General features: G+C 43.0%; 1 protein-coding gene across 1 annotated transcript in view; it reads right to left on the bottom strand.

Annotated features, from left to right (window-relative positions):
• Positions 1 to 19,708, bottom strand: part of CDS1 (CDP-diacylglycerol synthase 1) — an 82,715-nt gene extending 63,007 nt beyond the window's left edge. Inside the window, exon 1 of the mRNA XM_002717047.6 lies at positions 19,195 to 19,708. Within this exon, the coding sequence (XP_002717093.2) occupies positions 19,195 to 19,314 (120 nt within the window). The 5' untranslated portion in view covers positions 19,315 to 19,708. The remainder of the gene's footprint in view (positions 1 to 19,194) is intronic.
• Between the last annotated feature and the right edge of the window lie 51 nt (positions 19,709 to 19,759).

Raw genomic sequence — 19,759 nt, 5'->3', positions numbered from 1 at the left:
GAAATAAAAATCAAAACCACAACGTTATGCTACCATACAACTACCAGAATGGATAAGCTTAGAAAAATGAACACATCAGGCACTGGAGAAAATGTGGAACAATAAAAATTCTTTTTTCGCTTTGTTTTGTTTAAGGAACTTTTTCAAATAAAATTGTTTTGAAATTTTAGGATTTAACAATTTCTGACATTTTGCCACAGTCACTTCTTACGTAAATACTATCTAGATACACATACACAGTTTTTTTTTTTTTCTTGAAAACAGGGATGTTTATATCATAAAATGAAGAATTCATGAAAAGAATCACAATGTGAAGAAAGAAGGGGATATTGTCATGTACATTAAAATGCAGTGAAGCAATATAACCATATACATCATGTGACATCCATGCTGCTTTTATATTCCATATAGTAACTTCCACAAGTGAGAGAACACATGTGGTATCTTTCTGGGCCTAGTTTATTTCACGTAGCATAATGATCTCCAGTTCCATTCATTTTGTGACAAATGAGAGGAGCTCATTCTTTATTATGCTGAGCAGTGTTCCATCATGTATATATGCCACATTTTCTTCATCTAATCATCTTCTGATGGATATCTAGGTTGATTTCCATGTCTTTGCCACTGGGGATTGAGCTGCTGTAAATATGGGAGTGTGGGTATCTCTTTCATATGCTGACTTCATTTCCTTTGGATATATTCCCAGGAGTGGGATAGTCAGGTGATATGCTAGATCTGTTTTTAGTTTTCTGAGGAATCTCCATACTGTTTTCCATAATGGTTTTATGGATTTGTATTCCCAGCAATAGCGTATTAGGGTATCCTTTCCTCCACAACCTCACCACTGCTTGTTTTTTAAATTTTTGGGAAGATTTTATTTATTTATTAGAAAGGTAGAGTTACAGAGAGGGACAGACAGACAGAAAGGTCTTCCATCTGCTGGTTCACTCCCCAAATGGCCAGAATGGCTGGAGCTGGGTTGACCTGAAGCCAGGAGCCAGGAGTTTCTTCTACCAGGTCCCCCATGCTGGTGCAGGGGCCCAAGCACCTGGGCCTTCCTCCACTGCTTTCCCAGGCACAGTAGCAGGGAACTGTGTTGGAAGTGGAACAGCCAGGACATGAACCAGTGCCCGTATGGGATGCAGGGGCCGCAGGCAGAGGCTTAGCCCACTTCACTAGAGCATTAGCCCCCACCAGTGCTTCTTAATTTTTGATTTCTGTATGACAGATGTTCTAAATGGAGTAAAATGATACCTCATTATGATTTTTATTTGCATTTCTCTGAGGTTAGTGATCCTTAGCATTTGTGTGTGTGTGTGTGTATGTGTGTGTTAGTCATTCGTATTTCTTACTTTGAAAAATGTCTATTTAAATTCTTTACTATTTCTTAACTGGATTGTTTTGTCATTGTTGAGTTTCTTGAACTCCATATGTATTCTGAATATTAATCTTTTATCAGATGCATAGTTTACAAATAGTTTTCTCCCATTTTGTCGGTTGTCTCTTCACTTTGTTATTTCCTTTGCTATGTTGAAGCTTCTTAGCTTGATATAAAACTATTTGTCTATTTTTTTGCTTTTATGTCTGTGCTTTGTTAAACAGAAAGTCTTTGCCAGGCCAATGCCATGCAGTGTTTTTTCTATGTCTTTCTCTAGCAGTTTGATGGGTTCAGGTCTTCAGGTTAGATCCTTGATCCATTTTTGTATAGGGAGTAATGTATACAGTCTTGTTTCGAACTCTCGCATGTGGAAATCCAATTTCCCCAACACTACTTGTTGAAGAGATTGTCCTTTCGCCAGGGAAGGCTTCTAGCACACTGTCACAGTTAGTTGATTGTAGACATGTGGATTTATTTCTGGGGTTTATATTCTGTGCCATTGGTTTACATGTCCATTTTTATACCAGCACCAAACTATTTTGATTATAATAGCCCAGTAGCTTGTCTTGCAATCTGGTATTATGATGTCTCCAGCTTTGTTTTTATTGTTTAAGATTGGCTTTGGCCATTCAGGTTCTTCTGTGTTTCCATATGAATGTTAGGATTGCATCTTCTAGTTTTGTGAAGAATATCCTCAGAATTCAGAGAGATCACATTGAATCTGTAACCGCTTTAGGTAGTATGGACATTCTGATAATATTAATTTTTCTAATCCATGAACATGGAAAATTTTTCCAGTTTTTGTGTCTTCTATTTCTGTCATTAATGTTCAGTAATTTTTGCATGTTGAGAGCTTTCATATCTTTGGTTAAATTTATCTCATGGTATTTACATTTTTTGTAGCTATTATAAATGAGACTTACAATATAGGTTCTTTCTCAGCCAGAGTATTATATATGTACAAGAATGATATTCATTTCATATCCTGCAACTTTGCTGAATTCTCTTATCAGTTATAATTGTCTTTTTGTGGAGTCTTTTTGGTCCCTCTATATATAAAGAATCATGTTATATGCAAATAGGGATAATTTAACTTCCTTCTTTCCCATTTGTATCCCCTTGATTTCTTCTTCTTGCCTATGGCTCTGGCTAAAACTTGCAGAACTACACTGAAGAAAAGAGGTGAGAGTGGGCATCCTTTTCTGGTTCTGGACCTTAGTGGAAATTCTTCCAGCTTTTCTCCATTCAGAATGATGTTGGCTGTGGCACTGTCATATGTTGCCTTTATTGTACAAGGTATATTCCTTCTATACCCAATTTTTTAAAGTTTTTTTTAAATCATGAAAGCATGTTGTATTTTATAAAATGCTGCCTCTGAATCTATTTAGATAATCATATGGTTTTAGCCTTCATTTTGTTGATGTGATTTATGTTTATTAATTTTCACATGTTAAAACTTCCTGTATCTATGAGATAAATCTCATTCATCAGGATGGATGATCTTTTTGACATATTGTTCTATTCGATTTGCTAGTATTTTATTGAGGATTTTTGCACTTACATTGGTCTACAGTTATTTTTTGTTGTTATTGTACCCTTAAGAATTGAAACTTATACACCATTGGTAGAAATGTAAAATTGTACAATCAACAGGGCCAGCCTTGTGTAGCAGGTTAAGCTGCTGCCTTTAACACCAGCACCCCATATGAGATCCCATATGGGATCCCAATTTGAGACCTGGCTGCTCCACTTCCAATCCAACTCCCTGCTAATGCGCCTAGGAAAGCAGCAGAAGTTGGCCCAAGTGCTTGGGCCCCTGTACCCACGTGGGAGACCCGAAGAAGTTCCTTGCTTCAGCCTGGTCCAGCGCTGGTGGTTGCACTATTTGGGGAGTGAGTCAGTGGATGGAAGACCTCTTTCTGTGTCTGTTCCTCTCTTTCTGCAACTCTGACTTTCAAATCAATCGATCTTCAAACAAAAAACATGCCAAAGTGTACTTGCTATGGACTGCTAGTTTCTGTCCCCCATATTTTATATACAGAAACGCTAATCCCTAATGTGATGGGATTTAGAGCTGAAGCCTCTGGGAGGTAATTAGGTCATGAGGACAAAGACTTCATGACTGGGATCAGACCCCTCCAAAGACAAGACACAAGGGAAATCACATCTCTGTCTTCCGTGTGAGGATTCAGAAAGAAGGCATCTACCTGTAAACCAGGAAGAGTGCCCTCCCCAAGAACCAAATTAGCCAGCACCTTTACCTTGGACTTCCAGACCCTAGAATTGTGAGAAATAAATTCCTGTTGTTTAAGCCACCCAATATAGGCTACTTCTATTACGATAGCTTGAACCAAGTCAGTTCTTCAAATGTGTTCAGTTTAGTGAATGTCATTTGGAGTTCCTGAACAATGGTCCACAAAAGATGATTAAGTGACTACCCAACACTGGGATTGAAAAGTTGCAGGAACCAGCTACACATGGGGTTGGAGAGCAAAGGACACAGTCTATTCAAGATGATGGCTCCAAAGAGAAATACCTCAACCAAGGAACGTAAGCAGTGACTTTGAATTCAGCAAAGGCATATATACGGCATATATACATATATATGAAATACACATATATATGGGAAAAGATATTTACATATAGAGAGATTTTAAATATTGATTTTATTTATTTGAAATGCAGAGTTGCGGCCAGCACCGCAGCTCACTAGGCTAATCCTCCACCTGCGGTGCCGGCACCCTGGGTTCTAGTCCTGGTTGCTCCTCTTCCAGTCCAGCTCTCTGCTGTGGCCCGGGAAGGCAGTGGAGGATGGCCCAAGTGCTTGGGCCCTGCACCCCATGGGAGACCAGGAGAAAGCACCTGGCTCCTGGCAGGATCGGCGCAGCACCGGCTGCAGCGCACTGGCCCTAGCAGCCACTTGGGGGGTGAATCAACAGAAGGAAGACCTTTCTCTCTGTCTCTCTCTCTCTCACTGTCTAACTCTGTCAAAAAAAAAAAAAAAAAAAAAAAGAAAAAAAAAGAAATGCAGAGTTGTAAAGAGAGAGGGAGAGACAGAGAGAGATCTTCCACCCACTGGTTTACTCCCCAGATGGCTGCAATGGCCAAGGCTGGGTCAGACCAAAACCAGAGTCAGGAGCTTCTTCCAGGTCTCCCTTGTGGGTGCAGGGGCCCAAGCACTTGAGACATCTTCTGCTGCTTTCCCAGGTGCATTAGCAGAGAGCTGGATCAGAAGTGGAGCAGCCCAGACTTGAAACAGCACCCATATGGGATGCCAGCATTGCTGGTGGCAACTTTACCTGGTACACCATAATGCTGGCCCATCAAAAGCTAATTTGTTAAAACACTGACACTTTCAAAGGGATCACATAAACAAGACCAGTGTCTGCTAATACTAACTGATAGAATTAAAAAGGAGAGAATGATCTAACATGGGAAGCAGGATACACAGCAGACTCATAGAAGGGAAGATGTCATAAACAGCAGCCTTTAAGGCATTTGGATCTGGCTAAAAAGACAATGAGAGTATTTCAGGCATGAAAAGCCAACACTGTGGCAAAAAAAAAAAAAAAATCTAAATGAAAGATCTCTGTGAGTGAGATCCCAGGTGGAAAGAACAGGTCATCAAAGAAGGAGGTACCTTTCTCTGAAGGGAGGAGAGAACTTCCACTTTGACTATGACCTTCTCTAAATAAGATCAGAGTTGGCAAACTCAAGAGGCTTCCATAGCCTTGGCAGCTCATGACAAGAGCCTCGGGTGATTACTGATGCCATAAACAAGAGTGTCACTTGTTAAATAAACAACAGGAGTCACTGTGCACTTACTCCCCATGTAGGATCTCTGTCTTTAATGTGTTGTACTATGTGAATTAATGGTATAATTAGTACTCAAACAGTACTTTATACTTTGTGTTTCTGTGTGGGTGCAAACTGTTGAAATCTTTACTTAGTATATACTAAATTGATCTGTATATAAAGATAATTGAAAATGAATCTTGATGAAGAATAGGATGGAAGAGGGAGTGGGAGATGGGATGTTTGTGGGTGAAAGGGTGGTTATGGAGGGAAAAAGCCACTATAATCCAAAAGTTGTACTTTGGAAATTTATATTTGTTGAATAAAAGTTAAAAAAAAAACACACTGACACTTTCATGGCCCCTTATAAAGCAAGTCAAAAATCAAGGTCAATTTCTACACCAAGATCCTTTGATGATCACACTGGTCCTTGCATCCTAAGTCAGCATTAAAATCTACAATCAAGTTGGCGGTGTGGCATAAAAGGTTAAGTCTCTGCCTGTAGTGCCAGCATCTCACATGGGTGCGTGCTCAAGCCCTAGTTGTTTTACTTCTGATCCAGCTCCCTGCTAATGTGCCTGGGAAAACAGCCGAAGATGGCCCAAGTGCTTGGATCCCTGCAGCCATGTACCTGGAAGAAGCTTCTGGCTTCAACCTGGCCCAGCCCTGGCCATTGGAGCCATTTGGGAAGTGAACCAGTGGATAGGAGGTCTCTCTCTTTCTGTCTCTCTCTCCTTCTCTCTCTGTATTTCTGCCTTTCAAATAAGTTTTTCAAAATTTAACAAACAAAATAAAATCTGCAATCAAGCAAAAAGAAATCCTGCAGGTAACACATAGCTCTGTGCCTGAAATGAGGCAGCCTTTTAAAAACCCTGAAACCAAGTAGTTTTTACTTGAAAGGATACTAAACTATGTTCTCAATTTCAGCATTTTCTTTCTGTATCTTTGTTGTTTCCACAGAGGCAGGGATCCCTTAGCTCTCTCCCAGAAAAGAAAGTAAACAAAGGAAGGATTTACTTTCTTTCTTTTTTCTTTTTTCTTTTTCTTTTTTTTTTTTTTTTATTTTTTTTTATTTTTTTTTTATTTTTTGACAGGCAGAGTGGACAGTGAGAGAGAGAGACAGAGAGAAAGGTCTTCCTTTTTTCCGTTGGTTCACCCTCCAATGGCCGCCATGGCCGGCGTGCTGCGGCGCTGCGGCCAGCGCACCGCGCTGATCTGATGGCAGGAGCCAGGTGCTTCTCCTGGTCTCCCATGGGGTGCAGGGCCCAAGGACCTGGGCCATCCTCCACTGCACTCCCGGGCCACAGCAGAGAGCTGGCCTGGAAGAGGGGCAACCGGGACAGAAGGCGGATGATTAGCCTAGTGAGCCGCGGCACCAGCAGGATTTACTTTCATCTGTGTTGGGGAGGGGCCTGGGCTGTTTGGTGAAGACTGGGATGGGGATGGGGAGGTTCAATGCCTTTTGTGATGGTGATGGTCAAAAGACTTAGTAATACTGCGTTTTATACACAGAAATCTGATAACACTACACATATTAGAACTGATAAGGCCTCCTTAATCTTCCAAATCTGAACTTGAAAAGGTTGGTGCTCCAAGTCTTTCTCTGCAGCCCTGTTCTAGTTCCCACTGCAGGAAAGAGGTGATTGTACAAGCAGGTGCACCTAACACTATCCTGACTGGGCATCACACTTCATGGTAGACCCCAATGCCTGGATAACAGAAAAACAAGTGCTTCAGAAACAAGTAAAACACAGGAGTAACAGGCAAATCAGATTCCATCAGTTTCCAATGCAAAAGCCTTGCAGTAGCTCCCCACTGCTTAAGATCAAGCCCAGTCTCTTCATCGCCAGTATACACCCAGCTTCCTCTCACTGCCCAACTAGGGTTCAGTCATACCCTCCCTGCCATTCCACACTCTGCAAACGTGAATTTTCCTGCACTTCCCAGACAATGAGCACAAGTCTCAACCTCTCCACATTTGGCTACACTATACCCTCTATTTGCAACACCCTTCCAACTTGAGCCCAGCTTTGCCTGGCTAGTGCCTACTTCTCCTCGAGGTCTAGGTTAAGATACCTTTCTGGAAAACTCCTCTGCAAGGAGCCTGTCAAAAGCAGAATAATAGTCACCATCACTCTGCCTCATCATGCACAGCTTACCCCCGGAAACTGAAGATGTCATGCTACAACGCAAGGGAGAATCAAGGTGGCAGGCAGAGTTAAGTTTGCTAAGCAATTGTCTTGAGATGGGGAGAGGACCCTGGATGAGCCAGCTGTGTTGGCTTTAATTGCATAAGTCTGCAGAAGTGAAAGCAGGAGACCAGGGTGTCCCAAGTCAGGGAACAAAATATGAAGATGGAAGCAGAAGAAGGAAGGATCTAGCTTTGAAGATGGAGGAAGGGGCCATGAGTCAAAGCCTGTGGCAGCCTCTGGAGGCCAGAAGCCAGAACAGACAAGGAACTACACTGCCCCCTGGGGCCTCCAGGAGAAAGAGCATCCTACTGACACCATTGTGGACATGTGACTTCCAAAGCTGTAGGATAGCACAGGTGTGTTGGTTTAAGCCACTAAGTTTGTGACTTGCTACAGCAGTCGCAAGAAACTAACTACTGCACAGAGACCCAGCCCCACTTGTGCTGCAGGTCCGTCCAGCAGCTTGCTTCCTGGCCAGTCTACACCACGCGTTCTCTCCAGAGTCCTGTGAGCTCAGTGAGTATGTGCTGAGGGAACACAGGCCACCACCTCTGACCTCACACGCAGTCAGGCCAGCTCTTCCAGTCTCCAACACCACTGCTCTTAGCACTTTTTGCCACTCCTAAAACGCCATCTACAACATTCAAACCCTATCTCAAGAACCCTATTTCAAGAACTGTTCAAAGATTTTCTGAAATGTGTGTGTGGCTCATTCTGATCTTTGCCCAGTGACACACTATTATGTTACATATTACAAATATACTGCATCTTATGGTTTCATTTATGGAAGTTTTAAATTCCGAATCAGAAATAAAGATCCTTGAAGGGAAAATTCATGGCAGAATACCAAAGCACTTTTAAAAAATTGACAGTGTTTTCTTCAATGTGAGCAATAACCATCATCGCAAACACGCATTTGACCCGAGATTGTATTCATGCTCACTATACACAGGAGCTAAGAGAAACAATATTGCTCTTCTACCTTGTCCCCACACAGAGGAAAACAAGCTATGAACCAAGAATAACTAAACCTGTTCTTGAATATTTTCTGCAATGGATCTCAGTTTGCGTGAGAGGGAGGCACTTGTGGACAACTGGGAAAATTTGAGCATGGATTGTTTGTTGACAAGGAAATTACCCTTCAAGATATGATAACAGCATTGCAGCTACGTAGGAGAGTGCTTTTCTTTTAAGAGATGCATGCCTTAATTTAGAGGTGATTTTCAAATCGTTCACCAAGGAAATGTTTTCATGGACATATATGGCCGGATAAAACAAATTTAGAAAAATCTTAACAGTTGTTAACTCGAAGTGCTGGCTATACTGGTAATCACTGTATCACATTTTTAACCTTTCTATATGAAAAACTTAACAAAAGCTGTGAACAAAATTCAAAACTAAACCGTAGACTATTTAAGGATGCAAACATATGTTATAAAAGTATCAAGAGAGGAAAGGAAATGGAAAATGCAAAATTCAAGCTGTGATCACCTTCTAGATGAATAAGTCTTCCACGTGACCAGCTGGAATCATGATGCTTTTATATCCACTTCATACTTATTGCAAGTAGCATAAATGATTATAAATGAGACAACCATGTGCAAAATCTGAGGAGGCATGATCTACAGTGACCTCTACAAGAAAAATGTCCCAGAGTTGCTCAAAGTCTCAAACCCTGAGACAGTTCAAGTACACTCACAGAACATGGGTGGCAAGAAAATCAAAATTCTGGAATAAGTCTAATCCTGTTTCCCAGGCCTAGACTTATGCAAGTTGAGGTAAAATGTTAAGTCCCACATGGGCTTAATAAATATTTACTGCCCCATGGCGCCACAGCAGTTTTGAAATGACCTGCTTGGGACAGGAAGATGGCAGTGAACCCAGCCTTAACCACCAAGATGTTTGGTGCCACGTGAGCCAGCCAGGTGATGAAGTCAGATGTCTTCATCAGCCTTACACAAAACTCACACAGCTGGCCATGGGCCATGGCAAATGGTGAGGACTGCAAGCACAGCCAGGAAGCAAAAAGGCAACACCCCTGATCTTGCCAAAAGCCAAGGAAAGTTTGCAAAAAGCTGCTTGAAATGTCCACAGGCAGGCGCCCCTCACGCTGGACTGGACTCTGCTTCCCCCATGCAGGGCCTTTCAATTTTATCTTTGAAAGAAACTGCAACATCTTGGTAGTTCTGACAAAGTCTTAAGCAAACATTCCATGCCACGCCATGGAAAATAACTCTGACCTCTCCTTTGTGACTAAGAAAACATGTCCACATTTAGAAAGGGAACTGAACTCAGCATACCTCATACATGATGAACAAACCGACTGGTCATGTTGAAGCTTGGGACACACCACCCTGAAGTATGACTGTGGGAGACCAGAATCTGACACCCCAAAATAGATTTCTTGGGCATATGTTGGGCTGGTTATTCCGAGCCACTGCAGGCACAGTCATAGCTCTGAAAAGCAGTCCTTCTGCAAATGAAGTTTACATCCCTAAAGGAAATTCACATTAGTGAAGTATCTGTATCAGCAGAAGGGCTGCTCCCAGCGACCCTGCCCGACCTGGGAGACTTTATCTGCAAAGGACAACAGTTGTTCATCCCACATTTCCCCCTTCACCCTCCTGAAACTTCTCTTCCATCCCTCACTTCCCCCAGAAACTCTAAGCCACCACTGATTTCCATCCTTTAGGATGCTAAGCTCCAATCATTTGAGCCAACTTCAAGACTCGTATTTCACATCCGTAAAAACAGTTTTTGCCCTGTTTATCCATTTTATGTCAATTTAATTTGCAACCCAGTCAAAGAACATAGAAAGGCAGAGGAAAGCCATAGCCATATTTTTAATCTTTAGTCATTAATAAAATTAGTTATTCTCATCTCTGCAATCATTTCAAAATGTGACATCATTCTCATCAAATAAGTTCTGAAATATGTACAAAATAAGTGAGCAAAAGTGTAAACAGCTGCAGAATGAAAAAAAGCTAATGAATTCTTCTCCTAAGTAGTCACCAGGTGAGTGAGTGAACACCCAAAACACATTAGTTTGTTTAATTTAAATCCAAGTAGCTGAAATCACAGAATTGCAGGTTTTCAGCTGAAAGTTTATAGCCCAATGCCAGAATCTCACAGGTTCAGAAAAGCCAGATTATTCCAAAATCACAGAAAGTAGCATTAAGGTAAAAATTTCCAAAGCAAATGTTTCAACTTTATAAACTCAGAACCACATACATAATTTATTTCTCCTTTAAATTTTTTTGGGGGGGGTCAGAAAATGTAAGGTAAATCTAAACACTAAATACTGTGTGATCCCAAGCAGGGTGTTTACAAGTTTTAGTTTTCTCAAGTGTAACCTAAGCTGTTTCTCTTGTTAAGACTGTTGAGATTCAAACTGATATTATGTATAAGTATTCTGCAAACTATAAATCAGTTTACACTAATAAACTAATTATCACTATTCTATGCAAAGTCTATAATCCAACATATTTATATATTCTAGAATGAGTTATTGAGCAACAAGCAAATCCTAGTTCCACTTCTTTTCTCAAAGGTACAAAACCCCCCTCCATTAAAAAAAAGGGGGGGGTGACATTCACGCAGTCTTACTTAGAGTAGGCACCCAGCACAGAACACAAAGTCACACAACCAAACAAAACCAAGCCTAGGAAACACACTTGTTAAGTTCCTAAATGACCTGCTTTCCTTAACCTGAATGAAAATCTATTTCTTTAAAAAAATATTTCAGGAAAATGCACATGCACATAATCACACCCAGAGTAATGATACCACATACGTATAGATCATAATTTCTAATTATGAAATAATTTCCCAGAGCACTGCTTTAAAGTGCCCCACTTTCCCCAGTCCATTTATGACAAGCAAAGCATCTGCATCAAAAAATCCAATGCAGCGCACATCCAAGGTTGACATAAGGGGTGCTTCAAAAGGGTCACAGGAAAAAAAACACATGAAATTAAAAGATAATGTGCATTTTTTATGTACAGTTCTTGACAATCGATGTTAACATTTCTCAAAATAATAAAGAAAGCACTTTTCTTCTGTGTGGCTGTAGCAGAAAACCATTTAACACAAAGAGTAAGTGATGGAGAAATCAAGAATGGATTCTCTCAACCACATGACATCCGATTCAGCTGTGGAAACTGAAACTGGAAGTGATAGCTATTCATGTGGTAGATTGCGACTCAATGTGTCCCTTTCTCACCTAAAGGGAGGCAAAGATAACTCATTTAAAAATCTGCTAATTCTAAAACTGCTGAAACAAGAGATTAAGTGACTCATCTCTAAGACCAGGACATTAACTTTAAGAGCTATTTTTTGAAAGATTCAGGAGAACTAAAGTGAAAGGAAATACAACACAGGCACCAAAAGGAAGGAAAAATACTAGAAGATCACAAGAAGATAAACACACAATTTAAAGACCTAGTGCCTAGGTTCTCACTTTCAGAATCACAGATGGAAGAAAACCATGACCTTGGAGGAAAATGTAACTTTTGAATGAGCTGTTGCAAGAGGATTTTTTAATTACACTGAGAGACTGAAGTCAGAACATCACCTTAAGGAATCCTGGTGAAGATGTAGAAAGATACGATCTTGGTGTCCATAGATACACAAATGTGGATGATGCTATCTCTGTGGCACCAAAGGAATGTCCCAGTGCATGTTCCAGTGCACCTGGAACACGGGGAATGTGACATCAAACTGGCAGAGGACAGGTGTTTCCGAACACTCTCTTTATTCCTTAAGCAGACGAATGTGAACTTAGAACAAGAGTAATAGAAGCAGCTGCTTTTTTTTTTATCTAAAAAGAGAGCTTCAAATGCTAAATACATTGCATAAAGTGGCTTGAAAATGAGAACACCACACGAATATCAAAGAAAGGTACACAATAAGCAGAGAAATTTGCTTTTCATACAAAGAAATGAATACAGAGGATAAACATGGATTTATATGCCAGCCTGGTGATGACGAAATTCTTAAACCCAGAACCATCTGAGGATAAAAAAAAGAACCACCACCTCTGGAAAAGTTTGTGAAAGAAACTTTAATCTTAAAAAATAAGTAATTGTGGAGCCAGCACTGTGGCAGAGTGGGTAACACTGCTGCCTACGTTGCCGGTATCCTACATGGGAGTTGGGCTGAGCCCCAGCTGCTCCACTTCTGATCCAGTTCCCTGATAATGGCCTGGGAGAAGCAGTGGAAGATGGCCCAAGTGCTGGGGCCCCTGCCACCCATGTGGGAGACCAGGATTAAGCTCATGGCTCCTGGCTTCAGCCTGGCCCAGTCAGGACCATTGCAGCCACTTGGGGAGTGAACCAGCAGATAGAAGATTACTGTCTCTTCTTCTCTGTCTGTAACTCTGAGTTTCAAAACAAATAAAGAAATCTTTAAAATAAAAACAAAAACAAGTTATGGCAAGAAAAGAAATCTTGGGCTGGTGCCGCAGCTCAATAGGCTAATCCTCTGCCTGCGGCGCCAGCACACGGGGTTCTAGTCCCAGTTGGGGCGCCGGATTCTGTCCTGGTCGCTCCTCTTCCAGTCCAGCTCTCTGCTGTGGCCCGGGAGTGCAGTGGAGGATGGCCCAGGTCCTTGGGCCCTGCACCCCATGGGAGACCAGGAGAAGCACCTGGCTCCTGGCTTCAGATCAGTGCAATGCGCCGGCCACGGCGGCCATTGGAGGGTGATCCAGCGGCAAAAGGAAGACCTTTCTCTCTGTCTCTCTCTCACTGTCCACTCTGCCTGTCAAAAAAGAAGAAAGAAAGAAAGAGAGAAAGAGAGAAAGAGAGAAAGAGAGAAAGAGAGAAAGAGAGAGAGAGAGAGAGAGAAAGAGAGAAAGAGAGAAAGAGAGAAAGAGAGAAAGAGAGAGAAAGAAAGAGAGAAAGAAAGAGAGAAAGAAAGAGAGAAAGAAAGAGAGAAAGAAAGAGAGAAAGAAAGAGAGAAGAAAGAAAGAAAGAAAGAAAGAAAGAAAGAAAGAAAGAAAGAAAGAAAGAAAGAAAGAAAGAAAGAAAGAAAGAAAGAAAGAAATCTTAAATTTTAAATGGGGGGAGAGTTGAGAAATTATCACTGCCTAAATAATAAAAGATCTTGCTGTTTGTATCAGTGCTTGTTGATTTCAGAGTAAAAGACTAAGGTCATCTGAGCACTGGAAACATGGAGTGCAGAATTTAATCTTGAAAAGACAGTCTTAAAGTATAATCACCGATGGCAGGGCAGGCATTGTAACGCAGCAGAGTAAGCTAACACTTGGGATGCCTGCAAGTCCTGGCTACTTGGCTTCCAATCTAGCTCTCTGCTAATGTACTTGGGAAGCAACAAATAATGGATCAAGTGCTTAAGTCCATGCCACTGATGTGCAAGACCTGGCTAGAGTTCCGGGCTCCTGGATTCAGCCTGGCCCAGCCCTACCCATTTGGGGAATAAATTAGTGAATGGAAGATAGCTTTCTCTGTCTCTCTACCTTTCAAATAAACAAATCTTTTTAAAAAAATAAAAAGATGATGGAAAACTATCTTCATTAGAATATCTGAAATGCCCTATTTTCATCCTAGCTTTATTCAGACTAAAGTGACTGTTTACTGTCAAATCTTTAGTACTGTAACAAGAACTTAATTTAACCTATCCAAATACATGGAAAACTTTTCATATTATTTTCAACTACCATTTTCTTTATTGTAAGCAACATTGTAGGGGTGAATACTCTACTATATACATTGTACTTGTGTGCTTTTATTAAATCCTAGGACAAAGAAATAGACAGCTGCAAAAAATAAATCGTCTTTGGCAACCCAGGGGAGAAAAATAAGAAAATGAATGAATTCTTTAATGTCAAGATCATAGTACATAAAATAGTACATAATACATACTACATAAAATATTCCTAAGATATATTAATTGTCACAGGAGTAAACCAGATGGAAAATATCCCTGTGATTTCCAAATCACCATGCAAGCATAAATTATTATGACTATTAGTGCTACTGAGTTATTTAAGAACCATTCAATTTTGGTACACAACAAATTGTATCCAAGTGAATCATCACTGAACGTGATAGTTCTATTAGTTGCCTTTTTGCCTTTTAGTCATGATCCCTAAAAATGACACCTGGTCATACTGGGTGGGATGCAACAGAATGGTCTAGCCAGTGACTGAGGTTCTGATGTGGGTTCTGGTCCCAGCTCTGCCACTTGCCCCAGCTCATTCTGAGCAACAACAACCACTTATAGGGCAAGTTTATTATTTTAAAATATATATGCATTTATTGAACTAAGTTGCTTCTAAGCTCTCTTGAAGCTCATTGGTTCTTAGTCCCTGCTTTACCAAGAAAATTCAGAGAAGCAGTCAAACACTATGATCTTGCCTCTTTTGCTCTTAAATGTTTCCATACCCACTCCCATCCATCTCTTTCCTGCCCTTGGACATCATAGTCATCTGTCTCTGCCCCTGGTTTGCTCTCTTTCTTCCAGGGCCTCTCAGCAGCATTTTCACTATCACTTGATTTCATTCTTACATCTTCCCCTCCCTTGAAAAACAAAGTCTTTGCTGGATCCTCCTGTCCTCTCTACCTGCTATCCTATATTCCCTTTCACTGCATGACCAATAACCACCTCTCACTGTGTCAACCTAAAACCTGACTCCACTAACATCTGCTCAGGGTGGCGCTGTGGCTCAATAGGCTAACCCTCCGCCTGCGGCGCCAGCACCCCGAGTTCTAGTCCCAGTCGGGGCGCCAGATTCCGTCCAGGTTGCCCCTCTTCCAGGCCAGCTCTCTGCTGTGGCCCAAGAGTGCAGTGGAGGATGGCCCAAGTCCTTGGGCCCTGCACCTGCATGGGAGACCAGGAGAAGCACCTGGCTCCTGACTTCAGATCAGTGCAATGCGCCGGCCACGGCGGCCATTGGAGGGTGAACCAACGGCAAAAGGAAGACCTTTTTCTCTGTCTCTCTCTCTCACTGTCCACTCTGCCTGTAAAAAAATAAAAATAAAAAAAATAAAAAATAAAATAAAAATAAAATCTGCTCAATGCAGGGATCTAGATCTCAGCCCTTACTCCTTAGTGCTATTGGTGGCAGCCTCTAAGCAATCCCTCTTCTTTTAGATTTCAAGACTCCCATTCTCGTGATACCATAGACCTCTGCCTCTCCAACTCTGCTCAGGGCATGGGCAACTCCCAAGGCACTGTCTTCAGTTCTCTTCCCTCTGTCCTAATGGGAAAATAAAACAGAACAAAACAAAACAAAAACCAGGACCTCCAGCTCTTAGGCACAGCTTCCCAACCTCCGTGTGGTAGAGAACAACATACCCTGCCAACCCGTCTCACTGATAATCACTCACTGCTAACCTGAAAAACTGGCCACAATCTTTTTTGGCTTCTTTCCTAAAAGTCTCCTAAGTTGCACTTCAAAATGTATCTCTAAGCAGGCTCTTATTTTATCAATCTTATTTTGATCACCCCAGTCCAGGCCCCATCATCATGATCTAAACATGTAAGAATACTTCCACAAGTTCATGCAAATGAACTTAAAAGATACTTAACTTTGAGGCCAGTGTTGTGGCCACTGCCTATGATGCCAGAATCCCATATTGGGGCTGGTTAGTGTCCTGACTGCTTTGCTTCTGATCCAGCTCCCTGCTAATGCACCTGGGAAAAGCAGCAGAAAATGGCCCAAGTATTTGGGCCCTTGCACCCATGTGGCAGACTTGGAAGAAGCTCCTGGCTCCTATCTTCAGCCTGGCTGGGTTCCAGCCGAAGCAGCCATGTGGGGAGTGAACCAGTGGATGGAAGATTGATCTCTCTCCTCTCTCTCTCTCCCTTCTTGCTATAACTCTTTCAAATAAATAAATAAATCTTTTTTTTAAAAAAAGATACTTAACTTTGGTGCAGAAAAGATTGAATTCACAAATACCAACAGTCTTCACAAAGCTCATGGAGAATGCATATTATCCAAACAACTATGCAAGGATTTCAAAACTTTATGCACTAAAATAAACTTATCTTTTAAGTCCAATTTCCATGAACTTCTTTAAGTGCCCTCATACACATCTTCCCTCTCCAATCCCTACTCTAGATTTCTCACAAGTCCACATCAGTTCCTAGGGACAGCATTTGCAATATTCTCTCCCCAAAATGGTGTCTTTGAGGCAGGTCACTCTACCTTATAACACTTTGCCCAGAGTGCTGCCAGAGTGAGACTAACATCTCTGCAAACTTCCCAGATGCCATCAGATAAAGCCTAATCATCTCTTTAGAAGTCTCCAAACTCCCAGCTCCACCTCCTAGACATGCACAGTTTATGCTCCAGGACTGCCACACTAAGTTGCTTAGTTTGTTCTGTGCCCAGGATGCTGACTCAAGAAACAGTGGCACACACCCTCTGCCTAGAATGTCCTTCCCCTGCCCTTGTCCACCTGAGGAGTCTGGAGACACCTTTTAATCCCAAACTCAACTCTTTGAAGCTCTTCCTGTTATTGCCAAGTAGGGGCCAACTCTGCCCTCTAATGTGGAAAATGAGTCTTATACAGACCTCTGATAAATTTAACTCATAAATATCTCCAGGGGATCCTTGTGGGGGTGGCTCTTTGTCTTCTTGCAAGTACCACTCCAGCAACTGACAATGAGCAACATCCCCCGGCCCATAAGCAGCACTGTTTTCATCCCTGATTCTCTGGAGCACACGGTATTCTCCCAGCATAAGTCTCCCAGGCTTGAACCATGAGAATGTGATGTTAATAATACTATTATGAATAAAGACTACAAAGTGTCAATGCATGGGAATGGACTACAAAAGTAGATTACAATATACCTCCTTTGAGGCGTTCATTAATTCCCCCAGGGGATTTGCCTTTACTACAACTGCAACAAAGAAGGACCTGAAAGAATTTAAATGAACCAAATATTAACCAGCCTCCAATGTGTAAATTCATTTTAAAACAGCCCTTGACCTGGAAATGCAGGTATACTCAAAGACACACCCTGATAAGAAAGAACAGGCAGAGGATAGAGGTCAATGTCTCCAAGCTTGCCAAGTCAAGAGTTCCTTGTGATAAACTCTAAAAGTAATAGTTTAGCAGTCTGAATAGGCTTATCCTTGTCTAAGAAATCTTAGCAAAACACAGGTTACGTATACCTGTATACATGCCGATGCCCAGAAAACAAAATTCAGCTGATTGCATACTAATGAAAACCAACAGGACAGTGTTCATAGATAAATAAATAAGCAGTGAGGTAACCCAGTCACAGATGGAGACAACAGTTCTAATGAGTGAAACCACATCACAAAAGTAGTTTTCATTTTAAGTGCTTATGCTGTTAAAAGAAAAAATTAATTCAAGAGGTATTTCGGGCATGGTTCCCTGAACATGTGTTGTCTTAATAAAAAGCTTGTTAGCTTCATCAGTTAAGGAAGTCAACATGGGGAAGCTGGTATTTCCTTGATTCTCAACTATACCAGCACTAAAACAAAAATAAATCCCAACCTAATTAATTCTATTTTTGGTCTAGTTTCCAAGGCAGTTTTCACAGACTATTCTCAGCCCACTGTTTCTAGCTTTGTAACTTCAACCTGCAGTAACAGAAACTGTTACATTTTCTATTAATTCCTTGACACATAATCTCTCACAGACTCATTTTATTCCAACTGCCATCAAGGGTAGAAACAAAGTGTCACTCCATTGATTCTCAAGTTTCAGTCCTAAATTCAGAGTCCTTTGTTTCTTCATACTATCACGTGGTCTGTTCCTATCAGTGCTTTATAGCCTGGGTTCCACCAAGTTCATCAACATTAACTTTTCAGGTGGGCTCTTTCCCAGATCAGAACTGCCAGCAGGGATCAGAGGAAAGAGAATCAAGTTCCAGTTTTAAAAGGCACTGAACTTGACCTTGGACAATCCACTTTACTTCTGTAATTCAAATGGCAATTCAGCTCCTCGGTTCCATAAAAAGAATACTTCTAGGAATACTTCGTGCCTTCAACTCATCAAGTAAAATGAAAATTTATAAACAGAAGGTTTTATAAAACAATCTATTCTTTGGCCCAATTTCCTAAACCAGTCAGATCCCTAAGGTCATAACAGTGCATTTCTCCAAAAGTTCTTACTGGTTCCACTGCCTAATGCAAACACAGCCGAATGGACTTTTGCTAGCTTTAAACAGAATAGTCGTGGTGCATCCAGGTATTGTTAACTGTGCAGCAAGGTTCATCTCTGGAAAAGCGAGTAAAAACTCCCCATCAATTAACTTGTCGGAAGACTGAAGAACCGCACCGTCTGCCACGGACTCCAAAGAGGCTGGAAGGTCACAACTGTGTCACGTGTGCGACAGTCTCAAATCTGCAGAATCCATCACACTGGGAGAGGAGTGTGGACTCGGGGTGGCACGCGGGGCGTCAGGATCCAGTGACGGTCGGCACCGAAGGCGCACGTCTCGAGTTTAGTCCCAACTTTGCTCCCTCTACTGAGAAGCCGAGAGCGGCTGCAGCCTCCAGAAAACTGCAGCTCCAAGCGGGGCGGCTTCCATGCGATCCGCACCCCGAGAGGGACGCCGGATCGGGAATTAAGCAAATGCAACCCAAGGGCATCACTCAGCTCTCCCGCGCCGCAGTGCTCGCCGTCATCCCGGGGAAAGGCACCGTCGCTGGGGTCTGACTCCCCGAGCCCACTCCGGGGAGGAGAAAGGAGAGCCAGGCCGGAGGAAGGTGCAGCGGACAGCCCGCGCCTCCTACCTGACATCCTGCGCGCCCCACCCCGCTCCCAGGTGTCCCGAACCCAGGCAGAACCCTGCGGGGCTTGAGGGCGCGCCTCCTGCAGCTCCACTTACTTTGTCGCTGGTGCTCTCGGTTTCGTGGTCGCCGCCGGCCGCCTCTCCCTCGCGGGGTGGCGGCGCTACCGCTCCCCCGGGGCCGGGGCAGCCTCCGCGGTGCCTCAGCTCCAACATCATCCGCTCCAGCGCAGCCGCGGCGGCCTCCTCCAACGCCCCGAAACCCGAGCCGCACGCGGGGTCCCGCAGGCGGCCGCGCACTGGACGCTCAGCGAAGCCACTAACACCCCTCCAGCATGGAGCCGCCGCCGCCGCCGCCGCGCCGGGTCACCCCCAAAACGGCAACAACGAGCGAGCGCTCGAGGCCGCCTCCAGCGAGCGCGGCGCCGGCGGAGGGGCCGCGTCGGGGTGCGGGGCAGGCTCGGGGCGCCTGGCCCGAGCCGAGTAGGCGGGGACGCGGCGGAGCGCGGCCGCCGGTTGCCAGGTGCGCGCCTGCACACACAGGCCCCAGGTAGGAGGAGCGCAGGGGCGGGGAGCGAGGGAGGGAGCCTGACCCGCTCTGGCGCCCGGCCACACCCCGCCCCGCCTCCCGGAGCCGGACCCACGAGTCGGCAGGTCCCCGCCG

This window comes from Oryctolagus cuniculus, chromosome 8, assembly GCF_051225735.1.
Source record: "Oryctolagus cuniculus isolate XC-2025 breed Fujian yellow rabbit chromosome 8, ASM5122573v1, whole genome shotgun sequence".
NCBI classification, from domain to species: Eukaryota; Metazoa; Chordata; class Mammalia; order Lagomorpha; family Leporidae; genus Oryctolagus; species Oryctolagus cuniculus.
Note: the sequence above shows the minus strand (reverse complement) of the source record. Positions and strands in the feature narration are given on the sequence as shown.